This window comes from Plectropomus leopardus, chromosome 5, assembly GCF_008729295.1.
Source record: "Plectropomus leopardus isolate mb chromosome 5, YSFRI_Pleo_2.0, whole genome shotgun sequence".
Lineage (NCBI taxonomy): Eukaryota > Metazoa > Chordata > Actinopteri > Perciformes > Serranidae > Plectropomus > Plectropomus leopardus.
In genome coordinates, this window is record NC_056467.1 from 16,477,322 (window position 1) to 16,493,661 (window position 16,340).

The following is a 16,340-nucleotide window of genomic DNA, read 5'->3' on the forward strand; positions in this document are numbered from 1 at the left end:
CAATCAACTTCTGTTCTTTACATATTAATTGATCACATCTTAGGATTTGTTTGTTTTTGAACCTAGACTGTGGTGATTAAATATTGTAGAAGCCCATTTCTACCAGTGTGATGGTAGGAGAAAAACATTCTGTTTGCCATTGTAACAAGAAACTTTCTTTAAAAAAGTATGTTAGTATTTCAGTTAGTATTAGTGAGTATCTCAAAATAACAGATTTCCTGAACTGATGACTTAGGATCTCAAAAAAATGAGAAACGACACTCATTTATTAAAAATGTCTCATTATTTTCAAATACTAAGTCATATTTTGAGATCATAAGTCACTATTTTGATAAAGTTTTTCCAACCCATTATGTTGAGATACTAAGTCACTGTTTTTAGTTCAACTCATGTTTTGAGACTTTCTGATTATAATGACTTCTAAGATCTTTTTTCCATCACAATGGCGGCAGTCGGCTTCCAGAAACTACAGACCACATAATAAGCTTTAAATAAAGTCTTGTGAAAAACAAACAAATCCTGACAAGGTTTGTAAAAATTGACCAGTCTTCTTCTAGTCTGGCCACCTGATGTGCTTATCTTTGCTCCATCTTCCTTGGCTGGATGCTGCTGCTTATTGATCAAAACCAACCTCACCTCTTTATTGCGCAGCAGAGATTATTGATCAGGCCTCCATCAGGGGACGACTTCAAAACAGCTTTTTCATCACTATGGAGCGTACACACAAACACACGGATGTTTTTCCTGTCTCATGTTTTACTGTCTGTGTTTGTGTTGCTCCCCAAAGCTCACCTCGGTTCGTTTGATCTCTGCTTGGTAGTTTGTGCCCGCTAACACAGAGACACACAGCTGGTTAATATGGATTCTTCTTTCTGCAGGTGGTACAGCTGCATGTTGGGGAAGAAATGTAGCCTGGCACCTTTGAAAGAGGAGCTGAGGAAGCAAGGGGTGAGCACAAATCAAGGCAAACATACAAATACATCTGCATCCTCTGAAATCAATCAGCTACAAAGCACACATAGCTTTTGATCTCAGTTTGTTCATGCAGGAAGGTGCCCCTTCTGTTCGGGGTTCGATAATGGCTTGTTAAAACAATCTTCGCCTCCCTTCTCAAACCACAACTCTCTTCTGGGACTTTGTGTTGATGTTAGAAGCAGTCGTCGCTGTCAGAGCAGCAGATAACCAGACATAAAACACATCAGCTCTTTCCAATATTTACACGAAGCAGTGTCACAAATGAGCCATGAAGGAGCTGATTTCTGTTAGCGGTGCATGACTGGATCACACGGTACTCTGTAGCTAACCTGCATTAGTGTCATTAGCCTAACTAATAGTCCAGCACATGACTCCTGACTGCTGCAGGCCTCTGGCCTGGTGCCAGTCACTTCTCTCACATGCTCAAAAAACAAGAAAAAAGAAAGAAAAACCTCTACCTGCCATCCCTCGAAGCTCCTCTGGAGGTTTTCGGGTGCTGTCGCTGCTCATCAGAGTGAGTGCAGCCTTGGCTAACGTCCAGAGAGGAGACTGTTGCCTCTTTTTTAAAGTGTGTGTAAACAGAAACCCAGCCTAGTTAATATGCTAATGCTTTTATCACCCATTACTCCGGCTCCTCTCCAGTGTCCCCTCATCTCTCTTTGTATTTTTTTAATTTAGCAAATGTGAATGCCTCAGCTACAGAGCTGGTTGACCGCTGATCCTTCGTCTTAGTGACCCTCCTCGTCGCATTTACTGAAGCAGTCCTGAGAGACACTTAAAAGTGCTTTGTTAGCATGAGGCTTTTCACACCACATGTGAGTCTTCTTCACATCCTGGATCTTAATAATCTCACCCTCTTTAGAGATGTGGAGCTCACAGAAGCAAAAACTCGTGTCTCAGTTTCCATCAGATTGTAGTTTCCTCACCTTCACCAAACCTGCGGACTGAGCAGTGTATCACACTATCAAAGGTTGGGCCTTTCACAAACCACCCCCTATCCCCTCTATTTACCCACCTCCACCCCGTTTTCGCGTTCACACAGAGTGTCTGCCACATAAAGTGCCGTCCCAAACCACCCAGAGAGGAGTAGAAGTGGGCTGTGCAACCTCCCTACAGTGAGCCTGCACCAATGCCAACTTATTGACCACGTGCAACATCATATTGTTGATCATCAAGACTCTCCATAAAAATAATGTTCCTTGCCACTACCCTTAGGAATTTAAACTCTTTAAACTACGATAAACTTTTAAGATTATTGACATACAGATGTCAACATCTTAAATGGTACACTGTATGTGGGATAGAATAAACCCTTCTCTCGTCTCTAACAAAAATTAATGTCCAGGAGAACTGAATGTACAGGAACTGTTGCAAAAAACCTTACAAACATCAGAGTGAAAAACGAGAAGATTTTTACAAAGAAAAGAAATGTCATCAATAAATATCAGGAATACGTTGTATTCCATTTTATGTATTATTTATTTATTTGTTTATCTATGTATTTATTCGTTTTAATGGCATGAGGTTAATATAGGCTACCAAAATTCCAGTTGACAGCAGCACAGCTCAAATAAAATTGATAAAAAAAATTCCTATGAAGAACATGAAATAGGAGTAAGTTTTATTTTTCTCCATTGTTATGAAATATGACGACAGCTCCTTTTTCTGCAGCAGTTAGGGAAGTTTGTCCCAAAGCTTGCCGCTGTAGTTATACCCTACGCTCTGCTGGAGTGTACTTCATTCAGCTGTGAAGTTGACTACGAATGGGATGACACTCAAAGGTAGAGTGGGAGTGGGTAGGGTCCAGTTTTGGAAAGGCCCATTGTCACAAGTCAAGGACTCATTGAGAGCTTCCAATATGGACGCTTCAAATAAACCTTTGACCTGTTTAAAACAATTTGGTTAGGTGGAGCGATTTTGTATTTTATTACATACTTTACAAATTAGGTGATAGAACACAAATGATGATCTCAAACTGCTGCCAGCATGATTAGCAGTGATTGTACAGTATGGGAGCAATACATTTCCATTAATAGGGAGGCAATTACATTTCATACAGCAGGTGCAAAGTTACAAGATCAGAAGATAAGGCAAAAATATATTATTTCTTTTCTTCAGGTCATGTTACACATAGGGCTGTGACAGTATGTTTTTTGTCTCATGGCAATGAAAAGCAAAGTATCCTGATAGTTTAGTCAAAAAAGGAAAAAATATGCAGTGATAATAGTAATGGGTTGACATGTCTGTAATAATCATTATAAACCTAATTACACTGAGAAAATATCTATTTACAAGTTTTTAAAACCTTCTTACAAGGCTTTATAATATATGTAATCATATAATTTGGAGTACCCTGACATAGACATAGACAAAAATTTGATTTCTAACCAAATATGATCAGTTTGTCTCTATAATGTTGATTGTATGCAATGTTTTGGTAAAACTAATAGTATCCATCATTGATAAATGGTAGCTTTATATAAAAAAATATATATATATATATATATATATATATATATATAATATATATAATATAAATAAATAGATTTAAAAGAAATACAAATAAGGTCATTTGTCAGGTAAAAATGTCAAACAAAATGGACTACTACCTGTATAAATACAGTTATATGTGGAGTAGAGGATTCTGTCAGGCACAAATATCTATCACAATGGACAGCAACCTGTATAAATGTAGATAAATACCTATCAGAATGGACCACTACCTGTAAACATAGGGGTGTAGGTAATTTTGTCAGGTACAAAAATCTATCAGTATGGACTAATACCTCTGTAAAAAGGGGGCTTAGGGAGGTTGTTTCTTCTGAAAACTGACAGAACTGTGTGTCTGTGACCTCCTGTGTGACTTGTTTTATAGCTCGAAGCAGCGAGCCTTTCCCTCGCTGCGGCTTAAGTTTATGATTTCTACACCAAAAATGGTGTATAAATTGTTTTTAGTGCCACACTGCCAATGCAAAAAGTCACAATTTACTATCAGATTTTTATCCGTGCACTTTGGAAAGTCTATAGAAGCCTCAACATAATATTATTTTATCCACAATTGAGTTAGTAGAGGACTCAATCTCAGGATGGCAAAGGCCTGACCCGCCCTCCTCTGTGTCTGATTGACTTGCCTAATATTCTGACCCTGAACCTAACCAATTGTTAACCATCCCTGCTTCAGCTCCCTGACTGCGAGCACAGGGGAGATTCGTTAACCTCCAGGGTAGAGTGAATTCGGGGTTAACTCCCCTCCCTTTGACCAGCAGCTGGAAAGCAACACACAGGAGCTCCACCTATTCTTGAGAAGCAGCAGCACGTTTTAACCAAAAACTGTGACTCACACTGCACATTTACCGCTAAGCTGGCCACTTTTACCGCCAGGTGAAAACCTGTTTTTCTGCTCTGCTCCGTACACTCTGATGCATTCATTGAAACTCATATCACCTGCTCGCAGGCTTTTGCTTGTCCGCTCACACCATATGCTCACACATGCACACACTGCCCTGTCTCTCCACTCTTTTAACACAATCGAACCGACGAAGGCACAGAGTACTAACCAATCAGAGGCACAGTAGGGCGGGTCATGACTTCCACCTCCTTATTTTACTGTTGTTATCAATCAAAGTTTAGTCCTTATTAGAATTGGGTTGTTTTTTTTTCAGTTTCTCACACACATAAAAGTTGCTATACTATATTAAGTATCTGTCAGTGGTTAGTAATTGGTTTGTAAACCATCTATTAACATTACTTGGCTATCATAAAGGTGCAACTGATGATATAACACCTTGTTAAATGCTTAATAAATCCTGTGTAATGCTTTGATAAACCTAAATGTTTATAGATGAACTGCATGTATTTATTTACCATCTAACAGATTATTGTAATCATCAGTTACAACTTTATAAAAGCCATTCAAAGAATGTATATTAATTGTTTTAAGAACCAATTATAAACAATTAATATATGCTTAATAGAGTAAATTAAACGTGACAATGTGTGTAACAATAAACTGTTAAAATATTAATTATAGCAATACTAATCATTGTTAAACATTTCATTGTTTTTTAAAAGTTAAATAACTAAAGTTAAATTAACAGTTCACCATTTTTAAGGACGGTTCTCATGAGTGGTTTTTGAATCACTACAATCTGCTGCATGCCGAGAGCAACACAGTGCCGACCGCTTTCTGCTTTCTGTTTTCTCAGGTACCTAAAGTGACTCACACAGAGTTTTGCCAGGGACGGACGATGCGGTGGGCGCTGGCCTGGAGTTTCTATGACGATGTGATTGTCCCGGTAAGTCTGAGCTAAACTTTCGTCCCCTTGTGCACTTGAAGAGCTCCAGTCTTATTGCACACTTTAGACTCAACAGATTGTTTTGTGGTCATTATGGTTGAGTAATGATTCAGCATCTATATGCATCGATGATACAGAGAAATAAGACGTGACATTTGGTACCCCAAGTTAACACATGCAAGTAATCTCAGCATTTTGTTGCTTGAACCAAATATTTACCAAACCCAAAAGCCTCTTCCTCAATTATGCACCACCCCCCTCCTCCCGCCCCTCTCCACACTGCACCCTCTTTCCCTCCAGCTCTGTTCCATTAGAAGCACTTACTCCTTCCTCCTCTGGGGAGATGTTTGTGTGATTTTTAACATGCTGTATCCAGGCAACAGTTGCCAGGGCAGGACTGCGTGCACACACTCCGAACCATTGTCTTGTCTGGACAGTTAGAGAGTTGCAGATACACAGAAAACAGGGACAGTGATGCAGCCAAAATAATACAAATGACTGATGATAACACTGGAGTGAAGACAGATTGAAGAGGGTGGAGGCGGTCAGCAGGTGGAGTAATGGCCGTGTGACAGTGTTTGTGTTTTGTCGGACTCTTCTCTGTTTTGGCCTTTTCAGCATAAAGGCAGTTGAGCAGAATGATTGGCCTACATTTTCTCTTGCGACCCTCCTCCTCCACTTTGACGCCCATCCACAGTCATTTACACTTGAGAGCTCCGCACCATCATTGCAACACAGGCCCCTCAAGCGTGCGTGCGTGTGTGTGTGTGTGTGTGCTTACATGACAGAAGTTTCTGCATGTGTAATCCCTTACATGGTTGACTACCTAATTCAGCCTACATGTGTATCTTCTTATGGAGGTCTGGTATATATGTATGTATGATCATGGGGGTGCTCATTAAAGTTACATATAGGCTATAACATATGTGACATGCATGCAGCGGTGACCTACTTACCCCTCCGGTTACCAGGTCAGCCTGCAAGCTACTATTACTGCAATTGGTTCATATTAACCTTTATATTAGCCTTCTCTTTCTTGCTGTCATCTGGTTCAATTAAAACTAATTTATCCACAAGCGACAAAGTGTCTTCCACAAATGATGGTAATCTCACATCAAAGAAGTCATCCTCAAAACAGTCCTTCAGTATGTTTACAGGTGTTAGAGAGTACTACTGCATATGTAAATAAAGGTGTATTTTACGTACCTTTTGTGGCTCCAAAGGGAGATGTTGAGGTCTTATAAATTGGGTGCTTTTCCTGCTTATCCTAATTTAGTCCTCCTCCCATCCTCTCTCCTCCCATGACTGAGAAATCCTTCCTCAGCTGCCATCATTGAGGATGTTCAAGTCCTTTAAATGTACCTCAAGGAGATGAGGAGAGAGGAGGCTTCTGGAGCAGCCTAGGGCAAGGAAACACATCCTGTTCGTTTCTTCCTTGTATCTCTTTCTTTGTGTTTTCTGGTAGGAGCTCAAGCTTCAGACACACCAAGTTAGCGACAAAGGCCGATTGTTGCGTCAACTCACATTGCCTGTGTCAGTTTAAGACTGTAAATATTACAGATAATGGAGGCATGTATGTTCTGCAACCATATGAGAGAAAATAAACTACTAGCAGGCAGCAGTAATCTGTATTTGTCATCCAAAAAGGGAAAGCGAAAGACTGACCGAACAGATTCAAAATGCTAGTTTGCCAGTCAGCAAAGCCAGATGTGGAAAAAAAACAAATGATATATGCCGTTTCCAAGCGAAAAATAACATAATTGTGAACCGTTTCTGCAAAAGAGCCCAGTGGCTAAAAACGTAATCCTACCTCATATAACATTTTTGTATTGATCTCACAGCCACGTGACTCATGCACTGAGCTGAACTGCCAGTCAGAGTGATTTAGCGACAGGCTCTGCCAGCTCTGACGCCGATTCAACACGCTGAATCAGCTAAAAAAAAGTCAACAAGGCTGATAAGAGCCGACTAGTGCCAACTAGTGCCTTAAGGTGCAAGTGAGGAAAGTGAGGAGTCAGGTTAACATAAAGAAAAGCACCAATGATTTTAGACTACAAGTTTGAAAATGACGAAAAAAATTGAATGTTTAGAAAGAATTAAGCAGCTACTAGCACACAATTCTCAGTCTGGGCTGTTAGTGGTCAAGTTGCATCATTGTGCATTAATTTGTTTGTTTGTTTGTTTGTCCTTTTGGAAATTCATTGTGTGCTGTACACAATTGTGTGGAGTAGAGAGGACGACGTCTCTGGTTCTGCTGCATTCATTTTGGTTGTTTTAATCTGTTAATTGTGAGTTCAATGATGTTAAATGCTAAATCAGAGCAGTATTCTTTAATGTCAGTATCTCTTAGTCTTTATGCTGGTATCTGCCTTTTCCTTGTAAGGCCTCCCAGGATACTTTCCCAGAGAGGCCTTAGTTACATGCAACTCCAGAAAAACATGTGGTTTGATCATGGAGCATCTTACATATTTATTTATTACGCTGCTTTTGATCTGAGGTGTTTATAAAGAAGATCAACATTTAATTCTGCACTTTAAAAGTGGGATAATATAAAAATCTTCTCATTACCGAGAGGGAAAGATGCAGAGGACGGATAAAATTAATTGGACTGAAGGAAAGCGAGATGCAGTTAAAGAAATTCAGCAGAAGCAGACACGGGGAAAAGAGACAGTGGATAGTGAGATAAGAGCACATGTTGACAGAAAAGACAGAGGTAGCCGGGGTTTATCTGAGCCCTGAGGCATGTTGTTGCTCATACAGGCCTCTGGCAGGAGGAGGTTCAGAAAGGTCCAGAGATCAGGAGTCCATGCGGGGGGGTTGGGGGATGGAAAAAAGGAAGGGGGGGTTGGGAGAAGACGGGGGATCAGAGTATGATTTACGATGTTTGCCTGAAGGTGAAATCTGCAGATTTGTTTGTGTGTGAGTGCATGCACGCATGCGTGAACTCGCCATCAAGACGGATGATTGAATGACTGTATGTCTGGAGAGAACAGCTCTTATTGGACTTGTAGGCTCTTACTGTGCCTAGTTTTCAAAATGAGGCCAGGCTTTCATTGTTAGGTTGTCATATTAGTGGGGCGGCATCGCTCAATATCTCATAATAATTATTCATTCTGTGATAAAAGCACCGAATGTGGAAGACATTTTTATGGATATATTAGAAACAAAACTGGATATTGGGCCATCGCAAAATCTGACCTTGGTTGCCGTGGCAACAGTTTTTCAAAATGGCTGCCAGTGGTCGGTTAAACTTTTGGATCCACAAGCAATAATGGACACAATCTAGATCTGAGTAACCCTGAGAAGCAAATATAATACTCACCAACAATTTCATAATTTTTTGAAAAAGAAATTGGTCATTTCACTATATTGTAATTTTATTACATTGTGCCGTGAATCAGTAAAAACTGTTCTATTATTTTGTCAGATGGTGGATACCAGAGCAAATGTGGCACAGTTTATTTTTGTGTTATTTATGTATGCATGCTATTTAGCACCTAATACCAGTAACACCACTGAAGACCAGCCAACTCACCGACTGCTTTATTCTTTCAGTCCTTCTTTCAAATGTCAACTAAGAACTTTTAAATTACTTTTACAGGTTTGTATTGTTGTGTTGAAGTTATTGTGCTTTGTTATGATGCTTAAGTAAATAACAGTGCCAGGAACTGTAGATTAGAGGAGACCACATTTAAGGTAATTTAGCTCTCCAGGGATTTAAGCTTTTATTTTTCTACTTTAGATAATATAACTTGTTACAACAGCTGAGGTCCTACGAGGTAGTTGTAACTGGTTTGATTCAAAAAAGGTGGATTATAAACAATTTTGTGTTTTGTTGTTGTTGTTGTTGTTGTTGTTTTGAAGAATAGGTTAAGCTAATAAAGGCTCAGTTGCCATTTGTTGCTGTTGCAACAGTAAACATGTTTATTTAAAGGATGTGGGCACCAGGCGTGAAAATGACAATTGTGCCCGTCTGACTCTAGGAATGACACTTGCGTTGCGCCGTGTGCCGCCTTGAGCCAAACGTAAGATAGAGCCCATATTGTTATTATTTTGTGATTTTGTCATTGTATTTTGTATTTTTATATTGTTTCATCTAAATTCAGTTGGCAATAAGCACCTAATACCAGTAAAACCGCTGAAGACCAGCCAACTCACTGATCATTTCCCATTTACTCTTCTAGAATAAATATTTCTAAAACGTGTCATCCCCCAAATTAGCTTGCACTCTATGGGTGTGACACTATCATCATTATTATTATTATTGTTGTTGTAATTTTAAGTTCAGTAACATGCTGATAAATATGTAGAATGTTGACATTATTGATGTCAGCATCCCATGGTCTTATCATTTCGTTGTATTTTCTTTAATTTATGTGTAATTAATATTTGTGGTGTTGGAAACATGGAAACAGCAGCTTGGGGGTGGCTAAAGTGTATTTTGGAAAATAGTTGCCATGGTCATGAGAACGCTAATCTGCAGTGACCCGATATCCAGATTTCTTCTAAATATATTAAGCTATATTAGTACCAAATTTGGTGCTTTTTCACAAAATGAAAGATAGGTTAGCTATGCCGCCCTACTATATGCATGTGTGTGTGCGTTAGTATTTGTGTGTGTGTGAAGTGAAGAGCATGCAGTGAGGTGAGAGAGTGTAAGTGGGATTAATAATGGAGTGAAAGAGCAGCAGAGTTAGGAGAGGATGTGATTCAGTGGAGAGGTTTCATGTAAAACTACACATATGTTGCTTTCACACTCTTTGTCTGAGTCCATCTTTGTGTCTGTGCATGTTGACTTTGTGTGTGTGTGTTTATATACTAATGTATTAGTGCAAGAATCAGTGTCAAGGATGCTGCGTACAAACAGACAGGTTTGGCTTGATGGATTTTTATTGATTTCCTTTCCTTGTGCAACGAGCTGCAGGGCTCGCAGAGCGTGGAGGAAAGGGGGGGGTGTAAGAGACGTCTGTGAGAAACAATATGAAATAAAAGAAGCTCTAACAAGCAGCCAGACACGGCAGTGCTCACCAGCAACCCATAATTAAATATGTCCAGCCCTTCTAAACATGCATCCACAAGGGCCATCATTTTAACTAAAAATCAATACATGATCAAGACTGAAAAACCTCTTACTTTGAGTGAAAATGTAGATTTCTCTCACTTAAAATGAAGCAGATGCATGAATGTGCATTTATTTATTTGCCATTTTAGATTCCTCTGTTAAGAGGCACTAGTGAGAAATAAAACAAATATATTGCATTCTATAATTTAAAAGAAGAGGCTTCCGGTGTGCCAAAATGAACGTATAATGAAAAGCTGACCCTCGGATGAGTGCAGCAGTGTGAAGGTCACAGTCTGCTCCTTCCCTCAGCTGTTTGTAGGTCAGTCGGCCATGCTGTCTGCTCTGTCACACTACGGTGCTGCAGCAGACCCCCGCTGTCTCCCCACTTTCAGTCAGCCTGCAGTGACTCGCCAGTGCAGCGGTGATGTATTGGTTGCAGTGGATGTGTAGGGGACGGTCGCTGCAGAGCGTCTGTTGTATTCAGACACGGTTGGGTAATGACCTCCACCGCCATCGCAGCATGACATTAGAGGGGATTAGAGCTAAGGAGCGGCGTTTAACTCGCAGGAGGTTTGGGAGGAGCTCATGTGGTGTGAGCGCCCTCCTGTGGTGTGTAACAAACATCCATCTTCTGTTTAGCTGCAGATACTTATCACAGCTTTAGAAGTATGCTATGCAGGATTTTCCTAAAAAAAAAAAAAAAAAAAAAAGCAAGTTTAGACTGCCAGTATTTTCTTTTTATTTTCTGTGTTTGGGACACACTCAGGTGAGGTCAAGGCTTTACTAAAGCTAGTGACCAGGGGCCAGACCGCAAGCAGCATGTGTCGAGAGACACAGCACCAAAAAACATAAATATCAAGAGGAAAAACGATAAAGGAGAATGAATTTGGGGTTGGCTTTTACTTTGACATTCACTGGTGATCCTGCATAGTATAAGGTTAAAGTGAGAGCCTGTAACGAGTACCGATCTTCATCCTTTGCTTAACAACCACCAGTAACATGGATCAACTTTTTTTTTCTTCTTTAAAGATTATTTTTTTGGGCTTTTATGCCTTTAATTGGTAGGACAGCTTAGTGTGAAAGGGGCAGAGAGAGGGGGCGACATGCAGCAAAGGGCCAAGGTCAGACTCGAGCCCACAGCTGCTGCGGTGAGGACACAACTTCTGTACAAGGGCCGTTTCCTCTATCCGCTGAGCCACCAGACACCAACGTGGTTCAACATTTGTAACAGTTCAAGCAGTTGAAACAGAAAATGATTGAAAAAAGAAAACATATAAGTTCACAGTTTACTGCAAAAGCAAGAGTGGATGAGGGGCAACTGCAAGATGAATATATGGTCAGAAAACAGCTGACTGTGTTTTTGATGAAAGATTATAGACATTTACACTATAAATTAGTTATAAAAAACTAATCAGAATGCAGGAAAAATAATTGTTTGATGATCAAATTTTTCTGGCAGAGGACCCCCAAACCTCTTGCTTCACATGTCCCATGCCAATGTTGAAACAAAACCTACATCCTTGATTTGTAAGCCTTTATAAGGCAGCTGAGAATCAAAAGTGAGAAAACTCACACACGTTGCCATCCAGGTTAGAAACAGGCTAATAATATGACAGTCATAGTCCTCTGATTGTATGATCAAGAAAAGAAAAAAGAAACATACCTAATATTTTAAGTATGTGTGGTATTTTAGCTCTGTGTGTGCACCTCTTTGCCGACATGTTGTGTTGGTTTTAACTCACAAACTTTTATAAGCTGTGGTGGAAATGTGAGATAAAGCCTTTGAGACCCGATAATCTTTGATTTGAGATCAAAGATCATCGGGTATCAGAGGATCTACCAAAAAAACTTGGTTGCATGTGACATAGTGTGATTGTTCATATATTGGTGTTTTGGTATCAAACAGTTCTGGGGACTCCCTGAGAGGAACTACCCACTGGGGAACTTCCCTGAGAACTACACGCCTGTAAGGCTTTTTTTCTGTTTGCATTCGCGCCGCTAACAGAAACATTGAAGTGACGTACTGTACCCCAGCTGGCTTTTGGTACAGCACTGTCACTTTATATTTGATGAGTCAAATTTGCGTCATATTTCCACCACCACACGTGCTCAGTAAAGCCTGGACTTTACTGTTGGTCCATTTGTGCATGTTTTCTTCCTTTTTTTTTTAATTTTTTGTTATGAGCAGTTGTTTGTGGGGTTTTTTTGTGTTGTGAGTTGTTTATGAAGCTAACAGTTTTTTTTTTAAAAGGTACTTTACAGTATGCGCAGGTTTACGACATCTGCTCCAATCAACGTACGCTTGCATCACTCATGGTTCCTCTTGTGCCCGGAGAGTACCTACTCTAAAATAGGATCTAAAAAAATGTCCGTCAAAACAGCATTTTAAAAACTGTGATCCTTCCTAGTTCTTGCAGTGTGGATGCAACAAAAATTCTTAAAACTATGACAAAAGTATCTCCTGTCCCAAAATGCCATATATTTCCTGTGGTCTGTTGAACTAAAATCAAACCAAAATATGGTTACCTAACTGACTATAAGTTAATGACTGAGTCTTAGTTGGGACTTGGGATTTGGTTTGGGCTGCACTATGTATGAATATGGTAAAAGATTTTGGTTTAGGCGCAATAAATTATCTGTTTTAAAATACACAAAAAGCCTATGTCTCGTCAGAGATTTTTTAATTTGCCAAAAAGATCTGTTACAGCTTTTACTGCGCGTCAGCCTTAACTGCCTTCTGTTGGCAGCCCGATTCTGGACGTCGCTATTTTTGGACTACTACGATCACTTACCTCATGTCTAGCCTCTGATGTCGAATGCTAGACTGTGATCTCTCAGTTTCTCCAGACACCATGCCTAAATATACAACTTAAAAACACTGATGAGTGTAACAGCGGAATAAATAACAAAACAGATAAAAGAAAAGAACGTAGAGAGATTAGTTAACAATGAGCAGCAAAAAATATCTTAAGTATGAGATGAATGGAGTGGGAAAACACACAAAACATCAATACAGTACAGTTTGGTAACAACATGAAAGGAGCTGAATATTTTAAGGGAAAAAGACTCCAATCATATCTAATCTTAAGAAATGCTGTTTTCTTTGGCTTGAACAAAAATCCTCTCTATTGTCACTTGTGACTTTTACTATCTGATATATCTAGAACAAATATTTTCTTGCATTTTTCAGATTGTTCTTATCGTTGCAAAATAATGTTGTTAACCATGGTACCACAGTTATCTTTGGTATTGCTGACTTCACCCACTGTCACTCTGTTAGACTCTGTTAGACTCTGTTAGACTACACCATATCAAGCTGTTTTAATTTGTGTCCATCATATTTTGTTTTACATGTATAGAATACTCTGTTACAGTCCGTTTTTTTTTTCTTTCATTTCCTCCTGATCTCCCTTTCTATTATCTCAGTCTCCTCCCAGTAAGAAGCGTAAACTTGAGAAAACGCGGAAGCCCCTGTCGTTCACACTAACAGAGCCGGGACTGAGGGAGCTGCAGGTCAAAGCCGCAGCTTTAGGCGGTGCTGCCCGCGGCCCTGTGGACAGCATCACTGCTCTGCTGGAGAAAACACTCACTGACCTGCGGGTAAGTTTCAGGGCTGCACGGCCACAGTTAGTGGTTAGTTAAGTTTCACCCTTTCTAAAGTTGTAGACATTACATTGGAGGACATTAATGGTGCTTGATTATTCTCTCTGTTGTACCTAAACGATGATATGTTTTCCTTGCACACAACAGCTCTAATTTGGGGTGCAGTTTTACCCAAAATTCTACAAGGATGAAAAAGAGAATACATTGCATTATAATGTCTGTAGCACGAATCACAGCCTCAGAAGTTACTGTCGGGTTGAGTCAACTCGTCTGACGCTGTCTCATCAGAGACACAAGTTCCCATGGCTGCTTAGATCATTGCAGAGAATAATCTCTGTGGCAGGCTGAAGTTTATAATACATTTTGCTCAGCAACATAGTAAAGATAAACACCACTGTTATGATTTCTAAAGCCAGAAGTAAAAAGCTCACATTTGGCTGTTAGTGGGCTACACCACAATTGCACAGCTTCGTGGTCATCATCACCAAGCTGTTAACTATTAACAGTTTAACCCTTTAAAACCTCAGCAAGTGTATTACTAAAACATGGGAAGAAGACAATGAACAACGAAAGAAGAAATGACCTCATTAGCAAGAAATTGGTAAAAATTGCAAGAAAAGTACCTGAAAATTAGTGGGAAAAAATAAAAAGAGAGTTTAAAAAACAACAAGGAAATGATCTGGGAATGTGCTTGAAATATATAATAATTTTGTAACTTTAAATTTTAGATATGTAATAATGGTATTTATAAATATAGTTTTCCCTAGCTTTTTTTTTTTAAATTTAATTCTGTGGAATATTTCTTACAAAGCTGCTGATTTCCTTTTTCCATGTTTTGACAGAAATCACACCAACTTGCTCAAGGTTCAAAGGGTTAAAGTCCCCCAGAGCCTCTGTGGTCTCATGTGGTCCCTCTCAAAAGCTCTAAAATTTACAAGCGGAGTATTTACTGACATTTTATGTTGTAGAACAAAATGTTAAAGTCTCTTAAGCTTGTTTTAACCCCAAACCTTATTTAAGTCTCCTAACCACAATCTAATTCAGAAAAACCCATTGACTCTGAGACGACGGAATCTGAAGTGCACCCATCCTAAGTTATTTCTGCGTTCACACGACTCGCGCCTTTTTTCCGATCCCATCCATGCAGCAGTAATTTTGTGAAGCTAATGACCACACGCTTACATCTCCAGTGAACATCATCTTTAGTCAGACTGCCTTCTGTGTGGCTCTGCAGGTGCTACACAAACGTGTTCCTTGCAGAAAACAGGAGCAGAGCCTCTTTCTAACAGCTGTGGAGAACACCTGGATCCACGGACGACAGAAGCGACGGGAAGGGATGCGTCAGTTGCGAGAGCTTCCCCGGGCGCCTCAATGTCCTGGCAGTAGCTCTCAGCCCACTGTGGCCACATCTGCTCCCGCCACAACGCCAGCATCTCCAAACCAGTCCACACAAAACATCAGCACTCAGGGTGACGGCGCTCAAAACAAAACCACGTCTGAACAGGAGCTGGCTTTTCAGCAGCAGCCCACAGAGCAGACTGAAAATGGCGCCTCTTCTAAAGAGACAAGCAAAGATGTAACGCACAATCCAACTGCAGAACAGAAAGAGGTCTCAGAGAATGTGTCAGGTGAAGACGTAGACATGGAGTCCCCCACCTGTACAGACGCAGGGCAGGAAACAGGCCCGCAGGAAGCACCGGCTGCAGCAAGTGAACCAGCGTCCAAGCGACCCCTGAGCCCCGCAGCAGCCGAACACTTCCTGTTTAAGTGTCTGCTGAACGTGATGCTGGAGGAGGGCGATGTCTTCATTGAGATGCACTGGGTCGAGGGTCAGAGTAAAGACCTGATGAACCAGCTGTGCACGTACCTGAAGAACACCCTTCTAAGGATTGTTGCTAATCCATAAATGATCAGACATGTTATTTTTAGAGGCGATTATTCAGTTCACTGTGGAAGTTTATTCCAGTGGATAATCAGTTAGTTCACATCATCGGATTTTGTTGTTCTCAGTCGGTTTACCTTTTAAGGTAAAACATACTGTATATTGTTTTGTTGAATTTGTCAAAATATTTGAAATAAATACTCATTTTTATAACTTTTTCTACTCCATGGTGCATCTTTTATACACAGTTAAGCAGTTTTGGTCTATTGTGTTTTTTAGTTATTTTTTTGATTGTGCAGTACATTTAAAGGGCCACAAGATGACAGTGTTCGTATTTCCTCTTTAAGGTCTATGTAGTTATCTTTATTGTTAAGGGGAAACCCTTTATTTGCCTTATTAATTGTTGTCTTTTTGAATGACTTTGGAAGTTAATCCCAGTATTTCTTGACCATTGGCAGTCTTTAATTTACACACAGCCTGCTTAATTTAGGATGTTCCTGAAGTCCCTCAGCCCTTCCTGTTC

The 16,340-nt window shown here is 40.0% G+C and overlaps 1 protein-coding gene across 3 annotated transcripts in view; it reads left to right on the plus strand.

Annotated features, from left to right (window-relative positions):
* The window catches only part of mettl16 (methyltransferase 16, N6-methyladenosin), a 35,786-nt gene extending 19,752 nt beyond the window's left edge, over positions 1-16,034 (plus strand). For all 3 annotated transcript variants that reach the window (XM_042487047.1, XM_042487049.1, XM_042487046.1), the window contains exons 7-10: positions 879-948; positions 5,181-5,270; positions 13,759-13,932; positions 15,170-16,034. In XM_042487047.1, coding sequence (XP_042342981.1) covers positions 879-948; positions 5,181-5,270; positions 13,759-13,932; positions 15,170-15,841 — 1,006 coding nt within the window. In that variant the 3' untranslated portion in view covers positions 15,842-16,034. The remainder of the gene's footprint in view (positions 1-878; positions 949-5,180; positions 5,271-13,758; positions 13,933-15,169) is intronic.
* Positions 16,035-16,340: the final 306 nt, after the last annotated feature.